Genomic DNA, 11,827 nt, shown 5'->3' on the forward strand with positions numbered 1-11,827 from the left:
TACACTGTGGCAACTGAAATTAGCAAGCATGACAACTATGAATTTGTCCTGCTCTTACACGCAGAAATGTATATGCTCTTTGAAGACAGTTAAAGACAGCTTAGCATTAAGAGTTAACTTCTAGTCCACAGTGATAAGTGACTCGAACTGCTATTCTATTCTAGCTATGTGCCACTTACCAGAATCTCTACAATAGGACAGTCTTGCTCAACACTCATCACTCTTGGGTGGGGGAGGGAGGCAGGGCAAAAAGCAGTTGCCTTTTTTTTTTTTTTTAACAGCAGAAAAGCTTTAAACACCTATAGAGTTTCGTATTTGTCTTGTATTCTCTTCTGGAATACCTGAACAAATCTGATAAATCGATCAGCTCAGTCTACACAAGTTATAAAATACAAACACAGTCTAAACCCTATAGTGTACAGAATACGCACTGTTTAATAGTGATTAAATGCAGTACAATCGATGAAGATGATCAAATGAGAAACACACGGCAGTCTAAAGTTTCAAATCGTCTTCGGGTGGCTGACCAGAGATTGTACAAATTACATGTGCAAGACAAAAACCAAAAACCAAAAACCAAACCAAACCAAAACAAAAAAGAAAGACAGAAAGAAAAAACCAAAGCAACTAACTTCTCAGTGTATCACACCCATCAGGATAAAATATATGGCACTTTTACAATACGAATATTACAACTGTTAATTTAAGCCGGGAATGACTCAGACACTGAAGCCACATTAGGGCACGAACCAGCCAATCAAAATGTTAAAATAAAACAGACCACCTTTTTTCTTTGTAAAAGCACTGAAAATGTAGTTATGTGCGGATAACTCGCTAAAACTTTTCTCATTTCATTTGCCTCCCACTATAGAATCTTAAGTTGTTCTGTAATTACTCTACCTGTTTTAACAGTCTGATTTTTAAGGCTTGTATAAACTGTTATGCTATCGAAACATACTATTTTTCTCTGTGGTAAGCATGTCTTCATGAAAAAAAGAATGTACCTGCTTATAAATCACAGAATAAACACACAAAAAACCAAAAATCTGACATTTTCCAAGCTAGCAAGAAATAAATTTTACCATGATGCATCGATTTAAAGTTATATCAATGTTAACTAACGTTTCCATGGTGGCTTCCCCCCCACCCCCAAATTAAACAGTGCAGAATAGGGCCTGGGCTACAGTTAATCACTTTTGGTTTTCTGAAAAACAAAACTGCACTATAAACAATTAAAAGGCAATTTTCTTCCTCCACAACACACAGATATTAAATTGAAGGTTTTTAAAATATCCACTACCTATAAGAAAAGTACTTTTAAATGGCTAAAAGAAATCAAAATACCAGTTTAGTGTGAGAAGAGTAGATAGAAACAACCGAGAAAAGATCATTGGTGCTGACTATTGAACATGGGGAGCCCAAAGTAAGTTCCGAAGTTTTTCTACCTTTACAAATAAAAAAAGGTGTCCTTTCCACAGCTTGGGGATATGCACTGTACATCCCCCCCACCAAGCGTATGAGTAAGGTTTAAAAATGTTGCCAACATTAAGTTCTTCGGTACCTAAAACTAATCAGAGGACAGCAATATCATGGTGGCGATGGTGCGTCAATTCTCAAAACGTAGTTAGGATCCGACTCGAGTTGTGGTGGTTCTCTTATCTGAGAAAAAGCTTTTCAGGAGAAATACCTGCCCTATGCTGACCACCAGGAGAATGAGGGCTTCCCCTACGGACCAGTAGGCCACTCTGGTATTTAGGTCTTCCGCTCGGCTTCGGCCTTGAGCTTCTCTCAAACGGAAATGAGTCTGATAGTCGATGACCGACTTTAGAGCTTCATGAATGGAGACACAGGCAGATTCCATCTAAAGAGAAAGATTTCCAGTTAGTATGGGTAATTCATCTTTCCATTTGATCTCCATTCCTCATTTGATCAGCCCACTACTAAAGTGGCACTCGCTTGCTCACGCAGGTAGGCCCGTGGTGCCAGCAATGCTGTCCTCCCAGCCATCCCCACCAGGACGACCGGTAAGGCCAGAGACTCGGCGAGGCAGCGGCTTGCCCCACCTCGGAAAGTCACAGCTGTGGCACCTGTAAGGGACCAGATGGAACGCCGAGCCAACAGTAGCAGAAACACTGATCGGTCACAGTTGGCGGTTACAGAATTTCAAGTTCAGATTCTTGCATGAAGAAGAATTAGGAAGATAAGAATGGCAGGTTGGTAAATTCGATGAATAAGAAGAATACAAATCAAAGCCCAGATATATGCAAAAATAAACTAAGTAGGACACAAAAAGACATTTAGTCGAAGTTATTAACTATTTTAAAAGCAGAGGAGTCTGAGAGTGATAGGTCAGAGCATCAATGTCTTTGTTTTTTAATTTACCAATTTGCTAAACATGTCTATGTCTCCTCCCTCCTGCCAGTCAACTGAGCCAATACAACTGTTCTCAACAGGAAGAAGTTTCAGTTGCACCGTGCATCAGTCTGTGAGTCTTCATCTGATGGCACTTTACCTTTCTACACATTCATCACATGATCTGCTTTGAGAAGGGTTAAATGTCTAAACCTTTTTTCTTACACATCACAGTGTAGTGGTTTTCTACTGCTGAAAACTTAATCCTAGTGATGAAATACTTTATTATTAAATTATACTTATTCTACATCACAAACCATATATTAATAATTTTAAAAATGATCTGAGGGTTTTTTCCCCTCATCACTAAGGAAGGAACATATATTGTGCACAGCCACACAAAAGAAAAATATTTCTATGACACAGGACAGTGACAAGGACCACTGAGTGTGGGAAGCAGGGGAGGAAGGTGGTGAACATCACTATTTTCCTGTATTCTGGAAAATTCTCCAGTAAGTGATGTTTATCTTAGCAACCTTCCCACGTTCCTTTTTGCTCCTCTCTCTCCTTTTGGACCCCAACATCGTTAAGCTAACTCAGTCACTATAATACCTGTATGTCACAAAGTTATTTGGACTCACATCTCCTAAAGTATTTATAACTTTTACAGCTTCTTCCTTTTACTAATAAATCCAAAGAATCTCTCAAAAGATTCTGGGAATATTTTTTTCCTGCCTTAATTTTAGTGAAGGAATATAGACACTAGAAAAGAATTCAAACATTTAATAAAGTTCTGTCAAAGTATGAAAGAAATCATTTATAAAAACAGTCCATTAAAATGCTTCTAAAAAGTGCGAGTAATTATGTGGTCCACAAATTCCATGTACCTATTAGGATACTCGAACGTTTTTGCTGTTCTTGTTTTGTTTAGGCCCTTAGGAATCAAATATTAGTAGAGCTGTGCTAAAATGAATGACTTCTAATTTGTGGGAGGGGGCTACAGAGGTGCTTTCAGCCGATCTCTACTTTCCATGCATTCTCAGAGTCGTGAGTGGTACTAACCCTGGACGTATGCATAAAAGCAAGGATCTGACACAAATTCAGAATGGTTAAGGATTCCCCTAAGCCCAACCTGGAGTGAGGGTTAAGAAGTGCTGGATGAAAGAAAATCACAGAAATCAAGGGACTAATTGCATGGATTCATATAATTTTTGAGACAGAAAAAGTAGGGAAAAAAGGGAAACGCTAAGCGGAAATGTTCGTATTCAAGTTCATATTCAAAAGAGCACAGTACAACAAACCCTCATGTCAGTAACAAGCGCATGGCTAATCTTGTTTCACCAACACATATTCCTCACCTATTTTCCTCCCCGCTCCAATTAATTGAAGGCAAATCCCTTGTGTGTTATCATCTCAGCGGTACTCTTACACTTTATACTCATTTCTGAAAAGCAACGCTGAAAAGTGTAACCCCGGGAGCATTATCACACATCAAATAATCAAAAACAGTTTTTAAAATTTTTCAATAGAAAGTTAATGTTCAAATTTCCCCAAACATCTTTAAAAAGTTGTTTCCAAATCGGAATCCAAACAGCTCCGACACAATCATTTGGCTGATGTGTCTTGTAAGTCTTCTTGAATCTTTAGGTTCTCTTTCTGCTTCTTTCCCTTCCCATCTGTTGAAGAAATGGGTCCTCTGTCCTGCAGCATTTCCAACTTCCTGGGTTTTGCTGACCATATCCCCATGGTGTTCCTCCATCCTGTTTTTCTTATGAACTGGTAGTTGGAGCAAGAGACTTGAAGGGACTCAGATGGAATGTTCTGGGTGGGAACACCTCCCCAGCAATGTTGTGTACTTCATTAATGTGAAGACACCCAGAAGACACACAATGCCTAGTCATCTCTCCATCTGGAAATGGTCATTAGGTTTAGGTGGTATCACTGTGATCCAGTCACTATAAACCTCCCCTTCAGCCTTTCACGGAGTGGTTTTAGCAGTGACCGGTAATCACGATCTACTCCAGATCCATCGTCTTATTAATAGGTGAAAAATGGTGATTTACAACAACTCTATAATTTTTCTGCATTTATCAGCTGGTAATTTTCTTCTATTCCAAGGTGTGAACAGCTGCTTTGTAAGTATCACTACCGTATGAGGGACTTACTAGCTTTTGAAAGGAGAAAAATAAGACTAAGATAAAAAATGTGAGATGAATAAAGGAGATTAATGGATACTGACTGCTTTATTACCATGCATTCCTTATATTTACCTATTAAGGTTTTTAGGGCAAGCTCCCTCTTATTCAAATTAAAATTCATGAAGCTTAAGTTATAAACAAAGGCCCCAAAGAAAAATCTTTTTACAAAGCAAAGTGCCACTCATACAGGAAGCTAAAATACAAGAGAACATTTCTAAAAGTATGAGCATGAATACATCCTGTTAATACAGGAGGTTTAGGAATTAAGGTTCTTACACATTATTCAAAACTGCCTCTATCACCACATGACTTTGGCCAACAGACTAACTAGAACCTGGGAAGAATGAAATACCAGTTTAAGGCCCTAACAAGCAGGTGGTAAATAATTCCTCTGGATATGTAATTGAGAATCTTTTAGATACAATCTAAGCTCCAACTATATTTAAACTAGAAATTAAAGAGCCTTCTTATCACCTGAGCAGCATCTGTCCATCGACTTTAAATTTCTTTCCTTATCTTTCTCTCTTTAAGGCCTTCTTCTAAATAAAATCCAATCTATCTTTACCTTTCCTCTATTTTTTTTTAAAGATTGATTTATTTATTTTAGAGATGGCTGGGCAGAGGGAGAGAGATTATTCAAGCAGACTCCCCGCCAAGCACAGAGCCGGGAGCCCAACTTGGGGCTCAATCCCAGGGCCCTAAGATCAGGACCTGAGCCAAAATCAAGAGTCAACTGCTTAACCAACTGAACCACCCAGGTGCCCTTTAACTATTTTCTGTTAGATGACTTACCACTAATCTTTAATATTTTACTTTACGTTACAGCAAACATTATTCTAACAGCAGCATGAATGGACACTAAATCCTGGTATAACACTACCCTGTGGCATATTTACGTATCAATTAAGGCATCATTTTGTTTCCAGTTACAGCAACCTGCCAGGTTATGAAGTCGCATCCCTCCATGACTTCAAAATGCGGGAGCATGTCCAGTCTTCCTAAATGTCCTTTCCCACTGAAGTGACCCTCCTATTTCAAGGCTTATTTTCTTTACACTTAAAAGTTCATAAAATCCTTCAACAGTGGTTTTCACCAAAAACGTCCAAAGTTCTCTGTGAAATGCTTAATCTATTGTAAGAATTAAGACAGATCTTAAAGACTGTGTAAAAGTCTCAAAATTCTGTATTTGTCAATAAGTTAAGGCATATTAATTTATGCTCCACCCCTCTTTAAACACACCACTATATTGCTGACATTTTATTTACCTGGGTAAGAGCACTGACTCGGTTCTCGCTAGGAAACAAAGGTGGGTCCTCTCCAACTTGAAAATCAAAATAGACGGTTTTGTGTGTGAAAGTAGAAAATTCATTGCTGAAACAAAATTTGTATGTCCCATTTTTGGAGGCTGTGAAGGTAAAGCTATCATACTGTTTCTTCATCTCTTTGTATAACACATTACCATCGGGATCTTCTAACCGACAGTCTACATCATAGTGACCGCCAGTAATCACCTATGGAGAGAGAGAGAGGAAAAAGGAAGATATCACTGCAACTAACAAGTCTGAGAAAGCAATCAGATTTCCTGTTAAAATGACAATAAGGCTATCGACAAAGGACTTTCCCTATCACAGGCAATTTTACATTTTTTTCTTTCTAGCAATGGATGGAATTTGGGAGGCAGATGTCAGTTCAAGCTTTATAGAAACGGAACAAATTTCCTTGTGACAGCAGAGAGGGAACTAGCTAACCAGCCAGATGACTGTTCAAGTTAAGGGAGGGCTCTTACATCATTTGATTCTCCCAAGGACCCTACAAGAGAGGGTTTTCACCCTCCCATCTGACAAGCTGAGAAACGGAGTTAAGATAAGCAACCTACCCAAGATTGCTCATCTAGCAAAAGGCAGAGGCAGAACCTGAACTCCAAAGTCAGACTCTTGACCCTTAAGCTCACTGCCATGTAATATCTTCCCTCCCCAAATTTTCTCCCCTGGTTTCCTCTCTGCACCATCTAAGCACACACACGGATAGTGTGGTGAAGTAGGAACGTAGATCGGTCCTTGGCATGCCACCCAAGCATGTTTCTATTATAGAACTTCAACTCATTTCACTGCCAAATTACGAACAGGTTTGTTTCGTAAGTGCTTCTATAGGTCAGTTATATGGAATTTGATACACATTTTGTTTTGCACTACATTATGAACTGAATAGGCTTGTGGGCTATTCGAAGAGTTTATCATTATTTTACAAACTTGTTCCCCAGAGAAACATTAAGGACTAAACTATATTGTTTGTACACTTGTGATTAAAACAAAAACAAAAAAGAACAAAACAAAAGCAAACAAATCTTCCACTTATCTGGAAAGCTTGTATTATAGGGCAATCACATGTGAAAGGAAAGCCAGGGGTAAATGAAATGTTCTGAAGAGGATTCCGGAGCTGTTTTGAAGGGCTTATGTTTAATCAGTTACAGTTTATAGGCCACTGGGGTTGCAGAGAAGGGAGGGAGATTTTTCCTGAGGTAATGGGACAGGCATAGTCAGAAAAGGATTAGGGAGGAGAAAAGCCTCCTTATAGGAGCAAGAATTAAGCAGGAAGAGAGAGGGAGGGACATAGGAAAGAAGGGGCGCTGGTTGCAAAGTTGGGAATGATGTGAGAGACATGGGTATGAGGGCTGAGATGGGGGCAGCAGGGGCACAAGCCTGTACTTTCAGGCTTGAACCCTCTTGGTTAGCGTAATATTGACATTCTAGGTCTGTAGGACAGAGATTAAACTTTGCACTTCAAAGAAGGACTGGCTGCTAATGTGACCTTTTGTCACTTAGGAGACAGGATGGATAACTGAACTAACTACAAGATCACTGTGATAATTAAATGAAGTATAATTATGTACTTAGGGAACTGCAAAAATATGCAAATATTAACATAGGGATATAATGTTTCGACATAAAAGGTGTCTTAACAATTGGGCATTTACCACTTCTCCAAATGTCGACCACCTTTCCTCCAGGTGAAAATCATGACTTCATTTTTATATACCCAAGCGTTCATGTGTGGCCGCTGTACTTTGAATCGTCAAATGTGTTCACAAACGGAAGAGGACCAGACTTGATCACCATGCCACTTTTCCTCCATCAAACTTTAAAACAAATGATCTTATTTCAGATAAAAAGTACCCCTTCACAATCTGCCTGGTCATGGAAATTAGAAACTGGGAATCATCCCAAACTAAGTGTCCCTACTCGTCCAGTTCTCACAGAAATCTCCTGACGTTACTGCCTCTCTCAAATTCATCCTATCTCTTCCATTCCTAATCCACAGCCTAGACAAGACTAAAGCCACAACTTCCTAAAAGGTCTTCCACAACCCGATCTCTCCTCCCTCTAACCCAGGGGTTTGTTCTCCACCTCAGCTCCCTTAGGGCTGGATAATTCTTTGCGGGAGTTGGGCAGCCTCTCTGGTTTCCATCCTCCAGATGCCAGTAACACCCGCCCCACATGTCTGGGGGGGCAATCTCCCCACCTCCCTATTTGCTTAAAACCTTTTCTCAATTCCTGTGGCCTCCAGAAAAATCCAAACCTGTTAACAATGCCACACCACTCCTCTGCACCTCCTTCAAGGTAGCCTCGGCACCTCTTTTATACCCTTCCTGACTCTGTGTTCCAAAAATAGCAGAGTGAACAAGTCTTTGTTCTACACCCGCAGGAACAGCGGCAGGTTAAACAGGTCCTGTCTGCTAAAGAATCAGGACCCACAATGACAATGCTTACCAATTTACAGCTTATTACAGGAAAAGAATATAAACTACCAGAGTCAAAAGCTGTCTCACAGAAAGAGGTTGGAAGGTTAGGTGTGGTCCTTTGTCCTCCCTCTCTGAGGACCGGAGCCAGACACAGACTCTTGGATTAGGAACCACCCAAGTGTGCAAGGAACACCTTGGAACCAGGGAGCCCAAAATCAAGGACTGGCTGGGTTTTTTCTATTTTGCTGGTCACATCGACATATTCCTACCATGGAACTAGTCTCAACAGCACGGTCTTTTCGGGGGGCAGTTTCACTAAGACTGTTTCATCATCAATCTCACTATTACCAATAAACAGTGCTGACAAACTGGTAAGAACCACCCCTGAAGCCCTTGGACCACAGTTACAATGCAACACTATTACTCACTGTATTTGTGTGGGCTCAAGCTGATTTCAGGAATTGAGTCTCACAAACTACCTGCCTTGGATGTCCTTTCCCCTCTGCCATCTTGTAGAGTAACTCCTGTTTCTCCTAGACACAACTCAAACATCACCCCTCTGCCACCTTTCCCTGATGACCCCTCCGCCTCTGGCCAGCACTGTACCAAGCGTGCACTTTCACTGTTGCATTTAATACTGTATGACTGTAATGTGTCCATGGAAGCTCCCAGAGGTCAAGGTCAGTCTTACTGATCTTTGGGAGGTGCTGTATATAATAAAGGAGTTAAGAATTTAACCTGGGACTGCATACTGATTCTGCTACTGGCTAAGTTTTGTGACCCTGGGTTTAAAGCTTTCAAAGCCTCAGCTTCGTAAGTAAAAAAGAAGTAAGAACTGTATCTATTTCCTATGGAGTTGTCCTGAGAATTAAGTAACATACCTGAAATACTTGGCATACTGTCTGCTACATAACAGATGCTAATTTTTTTTTAGCCCAGAATAGTAGTGGTAGTATTCTCAGCACCAAGCACACTGTCTGACGCTGACACCTGAAATACACTCACACTTTTATACTACAATTCCTGCTATCTTGTTTTCTATCCCCTGGCTCTAATCCATGAAGTTCAACAAAACCCAAGGGTGATCCTTAGCCTCCCTCCCTTCACTCACAGAAGCCAAATCATCACCAAGTCCTGTTGATTTCACCTAACTTCTCTCCAATCCCTTCACTTTTCTCCTTCCCCACAGCTCCCACCCTAGAAGCCTGGACCACTCGAATAGGCTGTCTTCCACAGCCACTCTCCAACACTCTAATACTTTCTCTACCTCCACAAGTGAATATCTACACAGCTACCAAAAATACTTGGATCACAGCACTGCACGGCTTACAACCCTCTGAGGGCTTTCCCATCTCTTAGGAAAAACTAAACTCCTTAACTAGGCCAGCAAGGCACATGGTCTGGCCTCTGACCTCCCTTCCTCCAGCTCCTTATTCCCAACTATCCTGGATCTCTCGATGGTCCTCAAGTACCCAGTCACTCTTGCAAAAGTCAGTCTTCCCTCACCCTCCTTACCAAAGTATTTACAACCAATCCTTTAGAGTTGAGCTTAAAATCACTTCCTAAAGGAAGCCCTCATCGGTCCCAAAGATCAGACCATTTTATCTATTTTCGGCTCTTAAAGCACAGTCTTTTTTTTTTCTTTTTAAAGATTTTATTTATTTATTCATGAGAGACAGGGAGAGAGAGAGAGAGGCAGAGGCAGAGGGAGAAGCAGGCTCCCTGCTGAGCAGGAAGCCCGATGCGGGACTCGATCCCAGGACCCTGGGATCATGACCTGAGCCGAAAGCAGATGCTTCACAGACTGAGCCACCCAGGCGCCCTTAAAGCACAGTCTTGATGAATGAGCAGGTACTAAGACAAGGGAAGGATGAGTAGGGAATCAAGAATGACGGCAGTGACCCAATCTATTTGGACCACTTCTGTAACCACCAGCACCTACCACTCAACACCTGCTCAAATATGTTAAGTCAGTCTACCAAGAAAAACAGAAATGAAGACTGTTGTAACAAACTTAAAAAACCACATTCTGTGAAATAAAGTTTGTTTTCTATAAAATCCCAAAGACGAAAAGGGGCCTCTCACTGATCACAGCCCTTTGCAGAACGAAGTGTTCTACACTACACCTTTGGCAGGTGCTCATCCAGCCTCCAATGGAGCTCTTCCTAGGACAGGGGACAGAATTCACCAAAAGTCCTAGGAACATCAATGGAAAAACTGAAAAGCAGTGGAATGAGATACTGGCAGTACTTCAAATCTGATTAAAGTGGAGGTGGGGGTCAGGGAGAGTAGGGGACCGGACACTGAGCACCACAGCAGAGGAAGAACTTTTTTTTTTTCTAAAGGATAGTCTTTTAAGGAGGAAAGTTCAATAAGCGTTAAAACGAAGGGCATTAGAGCATGAAGGAAAAGTCACAGCCACAGGAAGCATTTCTGGGATTCACTCATCTTCCTATCTGGTCTAAAATGGCTCTCGCCCCAGGCTTAGAACAGGAAAGGCAAATGCCCCGCTTCGGCTACCTAGAGGTGATTCCTCAGCCAAAGAATGGAAAAACCTCGGCAGGAGGGAGTCCGCAAGCAGGCTGCAGCCCCGGCCCCGGAACTTGGGGCCCCTGGACTTGCAGAGCACCGAGTACCTGGAACTCGAGGGTGCACTTGGTGCCCTGCGTGATGTCCTCGTAGAAACACTGCTTGGCATTGTCCGGCAGCTCGAAGGTGATCTCGGAGGCGCTGCTGGGCCCCGGCACCAGCAGCAGCAGCGCGAGCAGCCTGCAGCCCCAACGGCCCGCGGCGGCCGCCCAGCGCTGCGCGGACCCCAGCCCCGGCATCCCGAGGCGACGGCGGCGGCCTCAACGGAGCTGCCGGGAGACGCGGGGTCAGGTCTGCGCGGACTCGCCGCGCGCGGCAGGCCTCAGCCCGGGCGGCCCGCGAAGACGCACGGCAGAGTCGCTCCGAGCCTCGGAGAGATTCGGGAGGAGGGACGAGCCGCTGGGTCCCGGCGAGCGGTGCGCAGGGACCGTGACCAGGCGCCGGGAACAACCCACCGAGCAAAGATAAAGCCGGCAAAGCACGAGCGGAAAAAGGCCTGAAATGGCCGGAAGTGGGGCGAGTGCCTGGTAAAAGGGGGCGGGGCCTGAGGCACCTGCTCCAGCAACCCGGATGTGCTCTCCCCGGCAGAGGCGGAGAGGCGTTGGAGTGTGTACGTGGAAGCTCGCGAGACGTCGGCTTGGTTTCCGTCGGGGCCGGAGGCGAGGGGCGGGGCCATCGTAGTGAACGTGGCGGGGCGGGGCCAGAGAAAAGGGTGGGTCCCGCTGGTGTCTAGGTGGGGTGTGCTGCCCGCCGGTACCGCTTCAACCTCCCTGCTTCAGCGTTGGCTTCTGTACAATGAGGATAATACTACCTAACCCAGAGCATTATTACAAGGCTTCAGTACTTGCAAAAAATACCTTACTTTTTCATATTGTAAGCACTAAGTAAGCTTTCATTAAATAAAAGCAAACATCAATTGAGCGCTCCTTATCATCAGGCACCGCGCTAA

General features: G+C 42.9%; 1 protein-coding gene across 1 annotated transcript; it reads right to left on the minus strand.

Moving 5' to 3' along the window:
* Positions 1-417: 417 nt before the first annotated feature.
* Positions 418-11,499, minus strand: LOC110591311 (transmembrane emp24 domain-containing protein 7). The gene is made up of 3 exons (XM_021702220.2): positions 10,926-11,499; positions 5,816-6,061; positions 418-1,861 (listed from the first exon to the last, which is right to left on the minus strand). The coding sequence occupies exons 1-3, from the start codon at positions 11,115-11,117 to the stop codon at positions 1,625-1,627; spliced, it is 675 nt and encodes a 224-aa protein (XP_021557895.1). The 5' UTR covers positions 11,118-11,499; the 3' UTR covers positions 418-1,624.
* Positions 11,500-11,827: the final 328 nt, after the last annotated feature.

Source organism: Neomonachus schauinslandi, chromosome 7 (genome assembly GCF_002201575.2).
Source record: "Neomonachus schauinslandi chromosome 7, ASM220157v2, whole genome shotgun sequence".
NCBI lineage: Eukaryota > Metazoa > Chordata > Mammalia > Carnivora > Phocidae > Neomonachus > Neomonachus schauinslandi.